Source organism: Tachysurus vachellii, chromosome 26 (genome assembly GCF_030014155.1).
Source record: "Tachysurus vachellii isolate PV-2020 chromosome 26, HZAU_Pvac_v1, whole genome shotgun sequence".
Classification (NCBI taxonomy): Eukaryota; Metazoa; Chordata; class Actinopteri; order Siluriformes; family Bagridae; genus Tachysurus; species Tachysurus vachellii.
This window is the reverse complement of record NC_083485.1, coordinates 1399697-1420724: the sequence shown is the minus strand read 5'-3', so window position 1 is coordinate 1420724 and position 21028 is coordinate 1399697. Positions and strand designations below refer to the sequence as shown.

At 41.5% G+C, this 21028-nt stretch overlaps 1 protein-coding gene across 4 annotated transcripts in view; it reads left to right on the top strand.

Moving 5' to 3' along the window:
- The first annotated feature begins 1135 nt into the window (after positions 1 to 1135).
- The window catches only part of npas2 (neuronal PAS domain protein 2), a 25933-nt gene continuing 6040 nt past the window's right edge, over positions 1136 to 21028 (top strand). The window contains exons 1-8 of one of the 4 annotated variants that reach the window (XM_060862557.1): positions 1136 to 1256; positions 14964 to 15328; positions 15474 to 15530; positions 16073 to 16227; positions 17209 to 17300; positions 18173 to 18262; positions 19544 to 19667; positions 20369 to 20482. In XM_060862557.1, coding sequence (XP_060718540.1) covers positions 15273 to 15328; positions 15474 to 15530; positions 16073 to 16227; positions 17209 to 17300; positions 18173 to 18262; positions 19544 to 19667; positions 20369 to 20482 — 688 coding nt within the window. In that variant the 5' untranslated portion in view covers positions 1136 to 1256; positions 14964 to 15272. Of the gene's footprint in view, positions 1257 to 14963; positions 15329 to 15473; positions 15531 to 16072; positions 16228 to 17208; positions 17336 to 18172; positions 18263 to 19543; positions 19668 to 20368; positions 20483 to 21028 lie in introns of those variants that run through there. The other 3 variants (XM_060862555.1, XM_060862556.1, XM_060862558.1) reach the window with 3 other exon arrangements.

Sequence of the window (21028 nt, the reverse complement as noted above, 5' to 3'; positions counted from 1 at the left end):
AAACTCATAGAGAAAAAACTCCTTCTCTGACTGTATGGCTGGGGGGGGGGGGGGGCTGGGAGGGGGGCAGAGCAAATGTGTGTACTCAAAAATGTAAACAGGACCTGGAATGACCAAATCTGTTAGCACAATGTTTTTTTTATTTTTTTTTTTACATTCTACAATAAATTCAGCTCCCATTATTATACGAATTGCTCCCATTCTCATGCCCCCTGGCACCTGATTGGTTTTTACATGTTGTGATGTCACGACACGTTATGACATCATCAACGAAACGATGGAGAGTCAGCAGTTTGTAACGAGGTCTATAGCCCCGACGCTACTGATGTTTAATCACATTTATTTCCTACAAAGGGTTGGAATGTGAATTAAGATGCAATGAAGTTTAATTCACAGTAAACACGTTTATAAAAAGCGCTCTCGAGCTCCGGGAAGTTGCTTTAATTTGATTGATATTAATAGTGTTGATATTTTTACACGTATTTATTTTGAACCTGTTGCGCTCGTGACTTCTATGACGCTCTAACGGCACTCTTGGCTCGTGCTCCCGGTTTCCAGACAGTGACGCTGTTCTCCGTTCACAGCCCAGCCGATGACATTTGAGAGAGAGAGAGAGAGAGAGAGAGAGAGAGAGAGAGATCAATGCGGCATGTGCGCGTGGCCAGTCGTGCGCGCACCCGTCTTGTGACTCTGTACCGGTGAATCGGGACTTATTCACTTCTCTGATTCTGGGGCTCCGAAACCTGTTTATTATTTATGTATTTTTTTGACGACAGGTGCGCGTGTCTGCTTGCGTGAGCGCGTGCGCTGGGGAAAACAGAAAAAGTCAACCGTGGAAGTGAAGTAAAGACAAGTCGCGCGCAGAAACGGTGCCGGTTATGTAACTCGGCGCTTTCGAGTGAAACGGGTCAGACACTCCGGTGTGAGTGTGTCAGCGCTCCGGTGAGAGTGTGTCAGCGCTCCGGTGTGAGTGTCAGCGCTCCGGTGTGAGTGTCAGCGCTCCGGTGAGAGTGTCAGCGCTCCGGTGAGAGTGTCAGCGCTCCGGTGTGAGTGTGTCAGCGCTCCGGTGAGAGTGTGTCAGCGCTCCGGTGAGAGTGTGTCAGCGCTCCGGTGAGAGTGTCAGCGCTCCGGTGAGAGTGTCAGCGCTCCGGTGTGAGTGTGTCAGCGCTCCGGTGAGAGTGTGTCAGCGCTCCGGTGAGAGTGTGTCAGCGCTCCGGTGAGAGTGTCAGCGCTCCGGTGTGAGTGTCAGCGCTCCGGTGAGTATCTACAGGGTCACAGGGTGTGTTGTCTGTAGTTTGTGGAGGAAAACTGTCATCACGTCCGGAACCGTACATTCACGTACAAACGTCTCTATTCTTCTCTCTGTCTCTGTCTCTCTCTCGCTGTCTGTCTGTCTCTCTCTCTCTGTGTCTCTCTCTCTCTCTCTCTCTCTCTCTCTGTCTCTCTCTCTCTCTCTCTCTCTCTCTCTCTCTCTCTCTCTCTCTCTCCATCACTCTGTGTTTCATGTTTTTTTCTTTTGCTTTACATGGATTTAATTTAATTTGGAGAATTTATTTTGTTTGGTATCAAAAACTTGGCGTTAAACCCAAAGCACTGTACAATGTTGTTGTCTGATGTTGAGGTTTTCAACACAAACCCCTGACGTCCTGCCCTCAGTCCGACACTTAATATTATACATATACAATTATAGAGTCCGGCTGTAACCATGGCGACCGGCTTCAACAGGACGCCTCGTTTATGCTGTTTGCTCTGTTAGTGACTACAGGCGAAAAGAGCGGCTGCTGCTCACACAAATTCACAACACATGACTTGGGGTTGTGTTGAGCCGCGGCTGTGACGTCATGCCCCTGATTTCACGCCGAGCGCGTGCTGGGGGCGGGGCCATACCATGCACAACACGTGGAGCTTAACATGACTTGTTACGTCACACATCTAAATGAAGACTACATCCTGGGCTACAAGTAGCTTTCTACACTCGCTTAGAACCCTGGTTCTCTAAGTGGGGCACGTGGAACCCTCAGGGCTCTGAGCTCGTCAGGATACAGAGAGAACATACAAACTCTTCCTGAAGCTGAAAACCAAGCGTCCTTCCCTAAATGTTAAATAAACACAAAACTTCCCCATTTCAATGATCAGTCTGTTTATCATCAGCGGAGCGGCTTCGGTACCACGAGTACCTGTGAACCAGCGGTCACCATGGAAACAGTAATGTACCGCAGCCGCACTAATGTTAGAGAAAACTAGTCAACGACCAACAAACAAGTTCATACAACTAAACCTTTTCGAGTAAATCCTTTAAATCTGAACATAACCGAGATGAAATTTTTTTTTTAAATTTTCTATTTCCGGATTCCGCCCCCCCCCCTTTAATCTATTTTCTATTAAAGAAAATTCACACAGTTCTACGAATAGTTAACTATTAACACGTTTGAGTCGCCGCTCTTTCATCATCTCGAACTTCCAACTTAAAAAAAAAACCCAGATGTTTAAATAAAAATAAATAAATAAATAAAGGAGATCAAAGTGACCAAACACCATGTGATCTGTTTGGCCTTGACTTCAAAGCAAAGAACAGCATATTTCACTAATTTCATGAATTGTGTGTGTGTGTGTGTGTGTGTGTGTGTGTGTTAGGTAAGGCCTTGTTATGCAGCTTCTCTGAATCTGGGTTACTGGGCCATTGCAGACAGGCCAGGCCTCGCGACCAGCCATGCATAAATGAGCCTAAGCCTGCTTCTTGTGGCTAAACCCGCCTAAAGGTGCGCTGGCCCTTTAAGAGCTGTGGCTGGTTCTAGGGTACAGATCTGCTACAACATGCAGGATAACTCCATTCTGGGCAAAGAGACCAGTAATTATTTATAATAACAATTATAAGTGACAGGTTTTTTTGAGATCCAGAAAGTTTGAGGTTCAGAAATCTGGGCAGCAGATTTGACAATGGAGGACGAAGCAGGAACTAAACAGTTGACTTTATTGGAAAACATGTTAAAAAAATCAAAATACATTCCAGACAAATGTTTGGGTTTGAGCTGGAAGGAAATCAAGTGCACCGAATCACTGTGTCAGAACTTCCACATTCTGCCCTTGTGTTACGGAGGTGTTTTTTTTAGCAGTGTTTCTATAGCAACAGATTAGTCGTAGTTGTAGTTATGGAAGGAGTCTCCGTTGTCAGAGCTTTGTTTAAGTGTTCTGAGTTTATGCTTTTTTGGGCTGTAACAGAGAGCGTGGAGTCAAAAACACAAGATAGTATTCGTACTACCTCGTCATACAGCTCGGCTGTCGATTCATCGATTTGTTTTCGTCACGCTGTAGGAGTTAATGTTAGAGAATCCTGCACACTGCATGCTGATGAATTTGCAGCATGAGCAGCACAAGACCTATTTATCTTCTCTTAAAAAAAAGAAAAGTTCTTCAGCTCTTAAATTACTTTTGACTCAAGGAGTTGATTTGACTCAAGGAGTCGACTCATGAATCGTGATTCACGTGTATATTTGTTGCCGTGTTGGTTGTGTTGTACGGATCAGGGAACAGCTAGCATGATTCTGTTTGTATAGTTGTTTTATTGATAATTAGCATTGAGAGCTTTTAGAACAGAAGAAATGGTTCATGAACGTTCTTCTTTTACGGTCACTTTAGATCGTTTATTTTCAGCTCACTAGGCAGAGATCAGATCACATCGTGTGTCTGATCTTGACCTATATTCGTTCAGTAGTTTTTTTTTTTTACTGCTAGCAACAAATGTGGAGCGACCTTTATCAAGCCCTTTAGCGTTAGAGGTTTTCAGGGTCGTTAGATAAGAGGTTGTAGGAGAGGCGAGAAAGCACACCGCAGAGCTCACGCTCACTAAAAGATAAGAGCGTTAAGTTGTGACTAACGTTCACGTCTCGCATTATCACCTTGTCCATGTGTCCTAGGTCCTGAAAATTAGTGAAAAACACATTTTCTCACATTTTCTTTCTTTTTGTTTCAACAAAAAGCAGGCTGTTATCAGGACAAGATGGTTCTACGTTAGCGTTAGAGCTAACACTTCTGTGGACTCGCTCAGGTGAAAGAAACACTCAGAGGTCCTGTGTTGCACTGTAAGTTGTGTGTTGTACAGGTTTCAGCTACAGCTACTTCTTTTCAGTAAAGGAAAATAGTTCAACATACTTTTTATCCCGCAGTAGATAATATTGTAGTTCTTGTTGTAGTTTGTTGTTTCAATGTGTAGCATTAAAGGTTAAAAAAAAAAAAAAGAATTAAAAATTTGACTGCATCAGAAACAAGAGGGTGTTTGTGTGTCTGTATGTGTCTGTGTATGTGTGTGTGTGTCTGTCAGTTTGTGTCTGTATCTGTGCGTGTGTGTGTGTCTGTGTCTGTGACTGTGTGTCTGTGAGTGTGTCTGTGAGTTTGTGTCTCTGTGTGTGTCTGTGTATGTGTCTGTGTGTGTCTGTGTATGTGTCTGTGTGTGTGTCTGTGTCTGTGCGTGTGAGTGTGTGTCTGTAAGTGTGAGTGTGTGTCAGTGTGTTTGCATTCTGCTCCGTCAGTGCTGGGTTCACAATGCTTCACAATGTAACCATGACAACAAGAAAACCAAAACAGAGAAAGACAGAGAACACTGCGGTGTCTGTTTGTGTGTGTGTGTGTGTGTGTGTGTGTGTGTGTGTGTGTCTGTGTGTCTGTGTGTGTGTCTGTGTGTGTGGTTTAGTTGTGAATCAATGTTAAAGTGCATCATATTGTCATTGATACACAGCAGTGATGTCACAGTTTCCTGTACCTCAGTCTGAGAGACAGAGAGTGTGTGTGTGTGTTTGTGTGTCCTTGTTACTCACACAGTGTTAATGCAGTGTAGGTGTAGACGATTAACACACACACACACAAAGTCAAGATGACAGTTTACACAACAGGTGTTCTAAAGAAACATTATAGCCTCTGTGTGTGTGTGTGTGTGTGTGTGTGTGTGTGTGTGTGTGTGTGTGTGTGTGTGTGTGGAATAAAGCAGATGTGTTAGTGTTAAAAAACCCACTTTGACTTAATTATAGACTTTTATCTACATGAAGCAGTTTGTGCCTTTTCATTTAACATAATAGACTCTCTCTCTCTCTCTCTCTCTCTCTCTCTCTCTCTCTCTCTCTCTCTCTCTCTCACACACACACACACACACACACACACACACACACACACACACACACACAGGGCTTTCACCAGATCTAATGTAAGGTGATTAGTTAATTAATTTAGCTGAACTGGAGCACCATCAGTTAATTACACTTTTAACATAGAACTGTGTGTTCTGTCCTTCTCTCTCTCTCTCTCTCTCTCTCTCTCTCTCTCTCTCTCTCTCTCGCTTTCTTTCTCGCTCCCTCTCTCTCTCTCTCTCTCTCTCTCTCTCTCTCTCTCTCTCTCTCTCTCTCTCTCTCTCTCTCTCTCTCTCTCTCTCTCTCTCTCTCTGTACGTAGAATCTCAGCTCATTTGCGATGTAATGGATTAAACTGCAGAACGCCAGTTTCACTCATGTAGATGAGATCAGTTTCTTTGTCAGGTCAAAGATGGAACCCCAGGTAGTTTTTTCCCCCCTTTATTTTTTATCCTTTCATATTTAATAAAGGGGAGGTGGTCCCTCAGATCTCTGATTTTCTAAATAACATCATCTTTGCTAGTTCACAACTTGGAGAAAAGTGGCAAAAGTCTTCTGCATACAGTGTGATTGGCTCGTGTCTCTTTGATTGTCAGGTGAGAGAGGAAGAATAAGCCCCTCCCACCCACAGAACACACACATGACTGTTACATGCAGAGAACAAGGATGTCGATGGCTGATGATCTCCATGAAATGTTCTGTTATCTGTTTAAAGGTTACACCATTGTGGAACAAGTTAGTTCCTGTTCTCGCCTACCTTATAGCAGCTATAAACACTCCTCTTTCTTTCTTTCTTTCTTTCTTTCTAAAATACGACAAAAATATGTCTGGAAAGTTCCAGCTTCTTCACTACTTACAAATCGCAGACACCGGAGTCTCCTTCAGGGATTAAACGGATACGTCTGTGTTAAGAGTTCGCGTCAGCGTGTGAGACGACGTGCATGAAAAAAATAAAATTCATCTCCGTTCAGAAAACAATCTCTGTATCTTCAATGCTTTAAGCGGAATAATAACTCAGTCGAACTCTGGAGCAGGAGGTGAATTTTCACCTGTTGATTTTGCTAAGTAGTGAAGTGAAATGTAGGGTGTCTCACACACACACACACACACACACACTTCAGATTTGATTTACACTCACACATGACTCACAAAGCTTCCTGAATGAAAGCAAATTCCGTTTTTTTTCCGACGGAGGAGATCTGCCTCTTAACCTCAGTGAAAGCTTCCAGGTTTAAAGCTTTGATCTTTTGTTGCTTTAAAATGAAGGAGTATAAAATGTGTTGTACGAATGTGTAAATGTGCTGCTGTTTGTGTGTATTTTTAATATTAATCGGCGTTTTGTGACGTGTGAGAAAAGATCTGTGCTGAGTGTGCAACCTAGTGAACCTCTTCCTCTCTCTCTCTCTCCCTGCTGTTCTACTGACCTGCATTTAGTTTTATAGAGTGTGTGTGTGTGTGTGTGTGTGTCTGTGTGTGTGGTACAGCCATCCAGCTCTGATGTGTCAGATTTAGAGATTCCGTAGATGAGAAGGAAGGATGAAAGAATGAAAAGAAATAAAGAGCAAGAGAAAAAGAGGAAGAGGAAGGAAGGAAGGAAACAGTGAGGAAGTGAGCATAGAAGGAAGGAAGTAAACACGCCCGATAACGTTCTCTGTACGAGTCCTGACAATCAGCCAAACAATGAGATAAAAAGTAGAATGGAGAAGGAAGGTAAAACAGAAAGAAGGAAAAATAAAGTGTAAGGAAGAAAAAAGGATGGAGACAAAAGGAGAACGAGGAAGGAGTGACAACAGAAAAAAAGGGAAATGAGTAATAAATAGGAAAGAAAGGAAACACATAATGAAAGGAACAAATGAAGGAGAGAGGTAAGGGAGATAAAGGAAAAGAAAGTAGAGACAAAATGAAAAAAAGGAGGAAAGGAAGGAGGGATAGTGGAAAAGAGGACAGGATGTGAGGTACAGTGTGTTTGTTGACCTGAATAAACTCCACACACACATATTCTGCTCTGCTCGCCGCTTCAGTGTCCGTGCCCCTGGATCATGACGCGTGATGCGGTGTTCGCCATGGCAACAGGACAGATGCTTTTTCTTCTCCTCCACACTGTCACTTCATCTAAGATTGAAAAGATGAATCATTTCAAGTCAATTATTTCTTTTAGGACTTCATCACAATTACAGTGCACTTTCGAACAACCTGCGATTAATCACATGGCCACTGCTCTCTACTCAGCACTGACTACTGTGTACTGTCCACTCAATACACTTTACCTTCTAATGACTACTCTCTACTGACTACTGACTACTCTTTACTGACTACTGTGTACTCTCTACTGACTACTGACTACTGACTACTGTCTAATCAGTACTCTTTACTGTCTACTGACTACTGACTACTGTGTACTGTGTACTACTACTTTCGGTACTTTTAGTAGTTTGGATTTAAGTAGTGGTTATCAGTAGATGTGTGTGTCAGTAGTGTGCTTTTAGTATTGTGTGTTATAGTTGTGTGCTTCAGTAAATGTTTGTGGTTTTTCAGAAGTCAAGTGTTGTCAGTTGTAAGTTTTCAGTAGTTGTGAGTGTTTTGAAGTATTTTTACTTACTAGTGTGTTTTGTGTAAGAACTACAGTGCGCTTTCAGTAGGCAGTGCTGCACATGGTGCAGTGTGTGTGTGTGTGTGTGTGTGTGTGTGTGCGTGTGTATTCCTCATTCCTGCTTTCCTTGATGTTGATGCTTTTTCTCTGACCTGCATATAGCACACTTTACATAGAGGTAATGAGTGTGTGTGTGTGTTTAATTTGTTTCTGTATTTATAAGTGTGTATGTGTGTATTTAAGTTTTATATGTGTAGGAGTACAAGTGGATTTTTCAAGTACAACTGTGTGTGTGTGTGTGAGTGAGTGTGTGTGTGTATGTGTGTGTATTGATGTTGTGTATTGCTTTCCAAGCTGACCTACTTTCCCCGTAGCGACCGGTGCAGCATCGCTCCTTGTAGAGAGGAGGATCACTGTTTCTGTGATCATCTCCTCCTCTCAGAGCAGGCTGCATTTGGCAGAAGGGTGTGTGTGTGTGTGTGTGTGTGTGTGTGTGTGTGTGTGTGTGTGTGTGTGTGTGCGCGTGGCTGAATGTCGTCTGAAGTGTCCCGGTTAGACATCAAGAATGCGATTCACCTCTGTAAAGGTAAAACATAAAGGTGTGTGTGTGTGTGTATGTGTGTGTGTGTGTGTGTGTGTGTGTGTGATTTTCCTGTTCCTTACTCTGCTATCAGCAAGTGTGTTTTGACAGTAGCTGTGTGTTTTTCAGAAATCATGTCTGTGTTTTATGTGTGTTCAGTACTTTTGTGTTTCAGTATATTTTTCAGCAGCAATACTTGTGTCCTTTCAGTATTTTTGTGTTCTCGATAATTGTGTTTTTCAGTAGTGTATTCAGTACACCTTGTGAATTACAGGAGATGTTTTTTTAGATGTGTAAGATGGGTAAAGACGAGATGTCAGCAGTTGTGTGTTTTCAGTATGAGTGTGTGTGTGTGTGTGCTCTCAGTAACTTTGCGTGTTTATCAATCAGTGCATTTCAAGAAGTGTGTTTTAGGTGATGCAAGATTAGTGTGTATTCGTTATTCAGGTACTTTCAATAAATGCATGCTTTAGGAACTGCAGTTTGTCATCAGTACTACTAGTGTGTTCTCAGCTCTCAGTTCTCAGTTGTCTAGTATTTTCAGTACTTAAATATCATTAAAGTTTTTTTTTATTTGTGTGTTTTCAGTATTGTGTATTTTCCGTTATGTGTAAGTCAGTTTTCAGCCAGTTTTTTTTCTAGATGTTGTGCTGTCAGTAGCTGTGTGTTTGTGAGTCGTCAGTCAGTGTGTATTTATTAGCTGTGTTTCAGGTACTTGTGTGTTGTTTTGCCCATTGTGTGTTATCAGTACTTTTTATGTACAGTTGTGAACAAGTGTGTAGTTCTCTGCTTTTCACTACTTTTTTGTGTACAATTGTGATCATTTTTATGAATGACCTTTAGGCAATTTAAGTTTGTTTTGTCTTTTGGGTTCTATGCTTTCTGCTGTTGTAATATTAGTTTTTTCAGTACTTTACATGTCAGTGTATAAGTCAGTGGTTGTGTGTCTGTATTGTCAGTAGTTGTGAGTGTGTTACATTTCCATTTCCATTTTTGTTTAGTGATGAAATTTTGATGCAGCCTGATTGGTCAGTTGTTTTCTGTGTACAATGTATATAAAAACATCAGAGGTCTTTTTAAAAAGCAATTCCAGTCGACAGGGGGCACGGTGGCTTAGTGGTTAGCACGTTCGCCTCACACCTCCAGGGTTGTGGGTTCGATTCCCGCCTCCACCTTGTGTGTGTGGTAAGTTTGCATGTTCTCCCCGTGCCTCGGGGGTTTCCTCCGGGTACTCCGGTTTCCTCCCCCGGTCCAAAGACATGCATGGTAGGTTGATTGGCATCTCTGGAAAATTGTCCGTAGTGTGTGATTGTGTGAGTGAATGAGAGTGTGTGTGTGTGCCCTGCGATGGGTTGGCACTCCGTCCAGGGTGTATCCTGCCTTGATGCCCGATGACGCCTGAGATAGGCACAGGCTCCCCGTGACCCGAGGTAATTCGGATAAGCGGTAGAAGATGAGTGAGTGAGTGAGAATTCCAGTCGACCTGCCTTTCACTTGCTTCCCGTTGGAAAACATGTGGTTAAGGAGAAACACCTGGTGTGAAGGCAGCCTGAGGACGCAGTTAACAGCTAGAGTGCTGGTTTAACACAGACAGGTCTTATTTTTCTTTCATTTAACAGCAACAGGTCTCATTTTGATGCCTGGAAACTAAATTAACATTTTGGAAAAACTCCCTGAGATCATATAAGGAAGGAACCTAGAGAGGAACCAGGCTCAGAAGGGATCCCATCCTCATTTGGGTCAACAGTCGACTGTTTATGTTCAGGGGAATTGTGCAAGAGCAGCTAATAGGTGATCATTTCTGAGTTCATTATAGATTTATTATAGACACTAATTCCTTCCTGCTAAAGTCTTCAGAAGTTCACTGATGAAGGAAGACTCATGCACAAAGCTAACCAACGCAGCGGCAGTCCAAAGATTGTGTCTGTGAGTGAAATGATGCCCTATCATTAGGACAGTCTTTGTAACCGTAACCTTTTTTACCATAACCAGTCAGAAAATGTTATCTAACCCAGCGTGCATGTGTGTGCAGGGTTTGTGAAGCCCCCATCACCCACTCACGGTGTCCTTGAGCCTCAGCTGTAGTTTGTTGTACAACGTTTTTCTCCCTACAGTTTAAAAGTGCTGATGTGGGCGACCTTAGGGTCAAAGCAGCACAGTCATCGAGACTAAGCATCTGTGTGTGGGTTTGGTGTATATTGTGCATGTGATACACATGCTGTGTCTGTATGCCAATATGTAAATTATAAGGTGAGATCTGAACAGTCATATCTCAGTAAATGAGATTGTTATGTGGCAGATGCAGATGGAATGACTGACTGGGTCTCCTGGGTGATCAGGAGGCTGGCTGGTTGAAGCGCCTCTTATGCCTACCGAAAATCACTGAAATTTTACTTTTTACTTTTAATTCAAATACTTAAGTTCATTTAATATCAGAAAATGACGTTTGATACTTAAGTACAGTAAATATCAGATATTTAAGACTTTTACTTGAGTAATATTCTAAAAGGTAACTTTCACTTCTACCAAAGTCTTTTTCTAGTACAATACTTGGACTTTTACTCAAGTATTGCTTTCTAGTACTTTATACAACTGGGTCAACAGGGTCATTAGGAACCTGACTGGTCCACAGGGTCATAATAAGGTACACTGGGTCAACAGGGTCACTAGGAACCTGACTGGTCCAAAGGGTCACAATAAGGTACGCTGGGTCAACAGCGTCACTAGGAACCTGACTGGTCCAAAGGGTCACGATAAGGTACGCTGGGTCAACAGGGTCACTAGGAACCTGACTGGTCCACAGGGTCACCATAAGGTAGGCTGGGTCAACATGGTCATTAGGAACCTGACTGGTCCACAGGGTCATAATAAGGTAGGCTGGGTCAACAGGGTCATTACGAACCTGACTGGTCCAAAGAGTCACGATAAGGTACGCTGGGTCAACAGTGTCACTAGGAACCTGACTGGTCCACTGGGTCATCATAAGGCTGGCTGGGTTAACAGGGTCATTATGAACCTGACTGGTCCACTGGATCATTATGAACCTGACTGGTCCACAGCGTTATCAAAAGGCACACCAGGCCACATGGTCATCAGGCGGCTGACATGTTCTGTGGGTCTATTAGAAGGTTCGATTCGTTCCAAAGCCAATAAGATGGGTCCAAAGGAGCAGGAACAGAGATAAGGCCTGGAGCAAAAGCAACATCAGAACTTGAGTTACAAAACAAGAGAACAAGGATAGGGCCTGAGCTATTAAACTGCATTAGGCTAAATAGTCTGAGTGGCTGGAAGGGCTTGTTTAACAAGTCACGTTCATGAGATTTCATTTCTGTGGAGGTATTGTTTATAATAATTACTACACTTCCAGCCTTGTGGGTGGAGCAGAGCACTTTTCATTCCTTTTTATTCACTTGACCTTGACACCTGGCAGCAAGAACAATGCAGCTGACATGATTTCCTTTAACTACACTACACTGGCTACTCTGTGTTTAATACAGGTGCAATTATAAAATGCTTTTTTTTCAACATCATTTAAATCCTTCACTTCAGAGTATCGTAAAACTCCCTGCTTGCAAGATGAGAATGCAGATTGAGGATCAGCTTCTGCGGCTAACCTCAACTATGACAGGAATATAATGACTGTGATAAATGTGTGTGTGTGTGTGTGTGTGTGTGTGTGTGTGTCTTAATAATAGACTTTTTTCTCCAGTTGAAAAACCTAATATCAAAAACTTAGCACTGCAACTCACACCTTCCCCTTTTAACCACTTTCTATGTGTGTGAGAGAAAAGTGATATTTTTCTATAATCTGTTCCTGGAACTAAATCAAACTATGTGAACACACTCAACCTTCCTGGACATTTTTGCCTGTCTGGTCACTCTTTTTGCTCTTGATTAAACTCAGACAGCAGAATTAAACTAAACCAAATCTAAACTACTACAAAAGCTGAAACCGATCAAGAACTGGTCGTATTTATCGAGCTCCAGCATCATGGACATTATTTTGAAAGCGGTCCTTTAGGAGTAGCTTTGAACTTTACTGAAACCTCAGCGTTCTTTAAGAATTTAAGCAGTTACCCGATTACATCCTGATCCCAAATGTAGAGAAATGAAACCTTTATTGTCGAAGTTGCCAGATCTTTTGCCCTGTTTTTCGATGCCAAGCAGCTCACACGACTATCATTCCTGCTAAACAGCACGTTTTATTAAAAGCTGCTGTGGGAAAATGAAAGCCATGTATGATGTTAAGACCCAGAGCCTCTTTAAATGAAGTATAATTGCAGGATCTACGTTATTGAAACGAGGTCATAGTTATTGGGATGTTATTTGGAAGGAGCCTTAATTTATTCAAACTAATGGGAAGTTTACTGGGATTGAAAAGAATTAATTATTTTAATATGTTTTTATTAATACATATCTGGATGGGTAACTAATGAATCATGATGCAATTTTTTAAATGGCTTTAAATGGGGTCCGATGGGATGTATTTTTGTTTGGGATAAAGCTCTCATTTACCAAGATGGGGAAATTTGCTGTTCAGACCCAAATCTGCTAAAAATGGTCCCTCAATGATATGTATTTTTAGTGGCCTTAAATTATCCAGATGGAGCTCTAGGCTGTTGTGATTGTTATTAGGACCTGTGTTTATTGGGACTGTGTTTTTAGGACCTGTGTTTTTTAGGACCTGTGTTTATTGGGATTGGACCGAATCATTGACTGTGTGTTTTCTTGCACCAGTGTTCTTCTTGTACTTTTTGTTGGTTAGAAGTTTAACGGTTTACATAGAATGTGACAAAAGACCTGTGTGTGTGTGTGTGTGTGTGTTAGAGAGAGAAAGAGAGAGAGAGAGAGAGAGAGAGAGAGAGTTTGTGAATGGGAGTGGCTGAAATATGGGTCAAACACACTTCCTTTTATCTTGCACTTCTGCTAATGTTTTTCTAATACAAGGAAATGGCACAGTAAACTGTAATTGTGACTGAAGCAAGGTGAATGTGTGTGTGTGTGTGTGTGTGTGTGAGAGAGAGAGAGAGAGACTGTAGGAGCCTATAGTATAACTATATATAGCTGTATATATCAGCTATATAACTTAAGTGTTTTGTGACACACAACTGGGCCTCTGTTCAAATCTGAGTGTCATGCAAACACTTAAAACACACACCCACCCACCCAACACTCACACATAGCACATAGATGGAAACTCATTGATTGAAGTCTCCAAGCCACAAACCACTGAGTTCATTCAACAACAAAGCCACAAATCTAGTGTGTCAACCAATCAGGAGTCAGAGACGACACTTGTGTTTTTTAAGGTAATCAGAGCCGATCCTGGGATCCTAATCGTTAGGAGTAAATACTGTAATGCTCGAAACAAGATTGTTTCAGGGAAAGACGAAATCTACCAGATTTGCTCACAAATGCCACAAATAATCTATTTTTTTAATTCTAAACTTATTCATTACCTTTATAGATTTACTGTCAGCTGCAGTTAAGTACTGGGTGTGTGTTTAATGTCTGTTTAATATTTGCATTCTGCTAAATCTTCCCTTAATGTTTGTGAAAAAGGCTGTAAGGCTGTAAGGCTGACTCAAAAGGTGTGTGTGTGTGTGTGTTTGTGGAGCTGACCTTATATATTTTTTAAGTTTATGTATATATTTAATTTCATTTATGTATGTAAATGACATGGGTCGTCTTTTACTTCCTTTCTCTCCTGCTCTCTTTTTATTATCTAAAGAGCTGGATGTAGGGTTTCTAGGTCACTCCATGCCTCTCGGATGTAATGTTTCCCGAGCTGCTAAAGCATCGCTTTTCTGCTTTGTCATCAGATGTTGCTTTTGTAGGTGACTAGTCATTAGTCAGAAATTATCTTTGAGAATAAAAACGCTGCCTACTCCGGCAGCCTCCGTCCGCACGGAGCAGTTGTGGGTCTGAGAGCGTCGGGTCGTGTGATAGATTAACACTCTTCAGGTTTCTCGATAGAAAAGCTTCATGGAGCTCATGAATGATTGGTTTGCATTTAAGATTATTTACAGTCATTTAAAGTTAAAGTTTTGTTAGATGTGTAAAAACAGGTCGAAAAACATTTATCTGTTATCTTCAGATTTTTTCCCCGTTGCCTAGCAACGCTGTTCATGCCGTTGGAAAGGAATTGTTAAAGTCTTTAGTATTTGCAATGATTGAAAGTTTAAAAAATATCAAAAAGGTGTTGTTCTGTTTTAATGTGTTCTAACTGGTTGCAGAGCATATTTAGTTTACACACACACATACACACACACTCACTATGCTCTTTTCATTTTTTAGACGTGATCGGCTTTGACGTAGCTGTCGCATTTGTTCGGCTGCTGAACGAGAGAAAAGAGCGAGAGAAAGCCTGAAGTGGCCACTCTTCTCCACAGCAGTGTGTCTTGATGGGTTCTTTTCAGTCCCGTTGACCCAATTCCAGTTCTATTAGCTGCCATTTTGCTGTGGCCTTGGAGCCAACATGCGTTTGCTGCAGCTATTAAACCAAGTGTTTTTGTGCACTTGGTGTCATGAACAGCATTAGATTTGATTTGTCCATGTGTGAAGGTTGAGAAAAGTTTGATGAGTGTTTAACTAAATAGAAGTCCTGGCTAATAGAAAGGCCATAATAATAGAAACTCTATAACTCTTTAATCATTTTGTGTCATTTTTTTTTTCAGGTCCTGCCGTTTCTGCGACTGGCCTCAATCGAAATGCAAAGGTGACCACCAGAGATGTTAGCATCCCAAGCTCACATACATAAGCTAACCATTTCCAGATGATCAGCTAACCGTTAACCTGGAAACCTCAGCCAGCTGGTGAGGACGAGAAAATCACCTGAAGCTACATACTAGCCATCACTGGTTTGGTGAAGGACAGGACCTGCTAGCTGAAAGAGTACAAGTGTGTGAAGAGTACTTGCTTTTAGTGGAATCGCAAATGGGAAATTACAGCCTCCGTAGACGGCCTGGATAGGTGAGGGAGTGAGCATGGACAAGCTTTCCGACTTTGGTGTCCTTTGTCCGTCCAGCAGGAGTGAATGGGAGTAAGTAGCTAGGCTAATACAGCGAATGTCATAAAACAATGCTAAAGCTCATACAATTAATGTATTACACAAAAGCTGTTAGGCAAATGAACGATGCTAATGTAATAGCGACACAGTAATAAATCATGAGCTTTACTTCCTCCAGAACCAGCAGCTGTGTGGATGAGTTTATGGACGAAGATGAGAAAGACAGAGCAAAAAGGTAATACTAATCATTTATGCTAATATAAACTGTTCTCTCTGGTGAGCACTAATGAGCAATAATCACCCTGGGCTTTGTACTCTTTGTGCTAAAACTCACTCTGTCAATGATCTCACATTTTTTGTTCTTTCTTTCTACACAAAAGAACAGCACTATGTACTGTATGTGTGAAAAGCCTGGGGCTTTTTAGAAAGACAGAGAAAGTCAGAAAGGGATGAAAAGTGTGTTACAAAGCTGTGACGTAGACATGTTTCTTGGAAAAAATGGGTCAAGACACACAGTTTCTCAGTAATATTAACTGCTCTGTTCATCACTAACACACATCCTCGTTTTTTTTCTCCTTGTCTTCTCAAAGCCTGACATCTCACATGGTCCCTGTGGACTTTAGCCTCATTGTGGTTTACAGTTTGTTTCTTTGAGATTGTGTTAATACCATTTTAGACTGCATTTGGGTTGGTGCCATTTGATGACCTCCTGGAAGTATACTCTATCAAGACAGCTGCTGAAAAGACATAGACACTTTTCCATGTTTCTGTGTGCAGAGCATCCAGGAATAAATCGGAAAAGAAAAGGCGAGACCAGTTCAATGTGCTCATTAAGGAGTTGTGCACCATGCTGCAGGGCCAAGGCCACCCACGCAAAATGGACAAGTCTACCATCCTGCAGAGGACCATCAACTTCTTGCAAAAGCAAAAAGGTCAGAGGAGAAGAAAGGGACAGGGGCCATTTCAGTTTGGATCTTATTGTCATTTTCTACCATTCTGCAAAAAGAATTTCTATTAGAATTTTAATCATTAGACGTGAGATTTGCTTTGCATACCACAATGTGTACCCTTTTCACCCAGAAAAAGAGGTAGTTGGTGTAAATCGAGGAAGTCGTGGCCTAATGGTTAGAGAGTCTGACTCCTAACCCTAAGGTTGTGGTTTTGAGTCTCGGACCGGCCATGACTGAGGTGCCCTTGAGCAAGGCACCGACCACCCCCAACTGCCGGGTGGCGCAGCATAAATGGCTCCTGGTGTGTGTTCACGTTGTGTGTGTGTTCACTGCTGTGTGTGTGCACTTTAGATGGGTTAAATGCCGAGAACGAATTCTGAGTATGGGTCACCGTACTTAGGGTGGCGCAGCATAAATGGCTCCTGGTGTGTGTTCACGTTGTGTGTGTGTTCACTGCTGTGTGTGTGCACTTTAGATGGGTTAAATGCCGAGAACGAATTCTGAGTATGGGTCACCGTACTTAGCCGTGTGTGACGTCACTATAAATGCAGGGTCAGCCTCTTGTGCAACCCCTGGAGTGTTTAGGAGTGTTAAGGATGGTGCTTGAGGGTATATTCATGGTAGGACAGCAAGTGGTACTGGTTAACTCTTCATGTATAAGCTCACTCCAGTTGATCGTCTGGTCACGGGTGCTAGGATGAGGCTTTCATTGAGTCCACCAAATAGCAGAACCTTTCAAGTACTAGTAGGCTATGTATAGAATTCTGGCACTTACAATCTAAAGGTTTTTAGAAATATTAATAGAAGAAAGAAACGACTCCTTGACTTTCCGTGTCAGTGTGCAGCTCATTTAATCTTGCTGGGTGCTCTAGCTCTAAACAAATAACTTTCGACTGAGCTACCAGAATTCCAAAAAATCCAGGCAAAAATGGTGTATTTATATGGCCTTTCGATGTTTTCCAGAGATCACTGCGCAGACGGAGACCTGTGAGATTCAGCAGGACTGGAAGCCTTCTTTTCTCAGTAACGAGGAATTTACCCAGTTAATGCTGGAGGTAGAACACACGCCATGTGACATCAGAATACCAAGGTTTTAGAGTTTAATCATTTAAAAGTCACATCTGTTTATCATTTCTTTGGGAATTTTGTTGTGATAGCCACAGGGAATGTCACACACCAAGAATCATATCCAACAGGAACACTACAATCAACCATCAACAGCCTATCACTTGTGTGGAAGAACAAAGATTGTATCACAGAGAAGGAAGTTTCTTTTTGGACATAGTACTGATCTGTGAGTCAGCAGTGTAGGGGTAATAGGGCTAAAAAGAGGGCTAATATACATGCTTGTTAAAAAAGTGAGATATTAATCTCATGATTTGAATTGAAGAGAGAGATTTGTGCACTTTAGTAAGGCCTTTCTTTCCATATTCAAGGTAAATGCCAATCAGATTCATTCCACAGTGGATTTGGATTTAATCATTTGGCAGACGCCTTCATTCAAAGCGTCATACTTGTCCAATCCATCCGAGAGCTGAGCAGTTAGCTTAAAGGCCCAGTGGTGGCTTTCTGAAAATAATGGGATTTGGAATCAGCTTTTTGGTCATAAACATAATTTAAGGTCATTACAACTGACCTACAAACACAGGGCAGATCCTTTTCTTATGCTAATACTTAAGGCTAATTTTCTTTCCTAGCAAGCCTTTAGTAGGTATTGCCAATAGTAAGACTGATACACAGCTTTATACAAATGATTTATAAAGGTAGCTTCAGCATTGATAATAAATCAAACAGCTAATTTGTGGGACTAGTGAAGTTGACTAGCATATGTGTTACCTTGATACCTTGTCATAGCAATCTGAACAGAATGACACATTTAAAGCATGCTAACGTTTTTACATATTAATTTTCTTTGTTTCCTAAACAGGCATTGGATGGTTTCCTGATTGCTCTTAGGTTGGACGGGAACATCATCTATGTATCTGACAGTGTCTCGTCTCTCATCGGGCATTTACCAGTAAGTGAAGTGGAGGTGTTTAGCATCAGCACAACAGTAATTAGCTAAGTTTTATTATGTCATATGATGCTAGTTACAGTAAATGTGTTTTGATTAAAAATGTAACTATTTTAAAATGTATTTTCACATATTTATTGACAGCTAGCTAGTGTTAGCTAACCTGACAGGATTTCTGATTGGGTTGTTAAAGTTTACTGTACGCTTAGCTAGTGTTAGCTAACCTGACAGGATTTCTGATTGGGTTGTTAAAGTTTACTGTACGGTTAGCTAGTGTTAGCTAACCTGACAGGATTTCTGACAGGATTGTTAAAGTTTACTGTACGGTTAGCTAGTGTTAGCTAACCTGACAGGATTTCTGACAGGATTGTTAAAGTTTACTGTACGGTTAGCTAGTGTTAGCTAACCTGACAGGATTTCTGATAGGATTGTTAATGTTTACTGTACGGTTAGCTAACTAGCTTCTATGAACTAACCTGACAGGAGCTCTTTTAGGGTTATTATTCACAAATATTTACATTCTTCCCTGCCAATATTTTCTAGCTGGATAACATATGCTAATGTTACAGAATATTTGTGGAAATCTTATCTCTGAGTGCATTCGACTGCTTTTGAAGCCTCAGAAATGTAAAAAGCAGTTATTTCATATAGTTTATATACGAATTTGAAGGCACATCAACTGATCCACAGACAGAACGTTCTTTTAATCTTGTTCTTCCTTCTCAGGCAGCGACCTCCTAAATGCAGCCTTTCCACTGATTATAATATAACCGTATTTTGATGATTAGCCCTTAATGTCACATAATTATAATATTATTCGCAGAAGCCTGATTCTGGGATGAAGGGTGTCATTATTTTCAGAGCTTGTTTTGGCCTATTAAAGATAAAGGATCATGAGGAGGTACCATTCATCAGACGAGGGCTTTTTTAATAAATCGGACTGAGGATGATAATTCTGCAGATTGTGCTTAGTGACTCATGTTCCAGGACGAGTTATGACTAAGAGACCCGTATCTTGGCTGGCTATAATTAGGTGGCACAACCCACACACCATATTTTCTGAGGGAGTTGGGTAGGATTGACTGCCCAGGAAAGGCTTGTAACATTTTGTCAAGAAATTTGTTCTTTAATACAATTCAAGCTGTGATACTGTACTTATTTATTAGAAACGTTCGGAATGTTTAATCGGAAATCATGATCAGTTGTAATGGAAACAGATGTTTGATTTGATCTCCGTTCTTCATTCGACTCAGTAGAGTTAGAGATGATGTTGGTGTGTTTCAGTCAGACATGGTGGACCAGAACATCCTGAACTTTCTGCCCGAGCGCGAACATGCCGAGGTCTACAAACTGCTCTCAGCACACCTGCTCATGAGTGACCCCATCAGCACGGACTACCTGGAGGGCAGTGAGTGTACACACACGCCCACACACTCCCACACACACACACACACACACACACACACACACACACAGACTGTAATAACAGCACCATGTACTGACTAATCCAACAGATCTCATAACAGAATGTCTGATCATCCTGTAAAGTCTAAAACTTCATCTCTAAATTGACTCATTTTAACGTTAACCTGCTGTTCTCTAAAAAGTTCTGCTCCTTGGTCTGCTGAAGGTTTCTGGCTCCGTTGCCATGGCAATGCCGCCAGGATTTTTCATGTGACCTTTTGACTGTTTGATGTCTGTTTTATTGTTATGAAGGATTTCTGTATGAATTACTCATCAAAGTCCAATGCTGGTACACAGACACACACACACGCACATGCACACACAGACACACACACGCACACACAGACACACACATGCAAACACACGCACACACACGCACATGCACACACAGACACACACACACAGACACACACACGCACACACAGACATGCACATGCACACACACACACGCATGCACACACATGCACACACACACATGCACACACACACGCACACACACATGCACACACACACAGACACACGCACTTTCATTATTATATTATGCACTCATGTTTCACAGTGATATGAGTTTATTTATGCATTTATTAATTCTCTCTCTCTTTCTTTCTCTCTTTTTCTCTCTCTCTCTCTCTCTCTCTCTCTCAGATGAGACCCACGTTGAGTTCTGTTGTCACTTAGTCCGAGGGAACATCGACCCGAAAGTCACACCCACTTATGAATATGTCAAATTTGCAGGAGACGTCAAGTACCAGAATAGTGGTGTGTATTCTTTCTCTTCGTCTACCTCCTTCTCACACTTACTCTCCCCTCCCTTCTCCCCTCCCTTCTCTCTCTTACTCTCTAAAATCAGTTTCAGAAGTCAGAAGTATCTTTGAGAGTCGACCCGATTGTTATGGTCGCGATTAACATTAAAAATAAATAACGGATAAAAATACATTTCCTAAAAATGTATGTGATCAAAAATTAGGTTTGTAAAATAAACAAGTTGATGCTTTAAAACATTATGTCATAAAAAAACGGTGCATTGTTTTTGCACTTTATTTAACATGGTTCAGGATGGAAGTAATCATCGAAGATTTTTTTAATTATATAAATAAATAATAATAATAAATAAATAAATAATCATTTTTTAAGGAAGACCACAGCATCATCAGTCTCGTTATTTTTGTTTTGAACACTTTTTTTACTCTGTAATTATTGGTGTGTGTGTGTGTGTGTGTGTGTGTGTGTATGTGTGCATGTGTGTGTGCATGTGTGTGTTGAAGAAAGCCTTAGAATTTGCATTTCACAGTCAGATGGATGAAA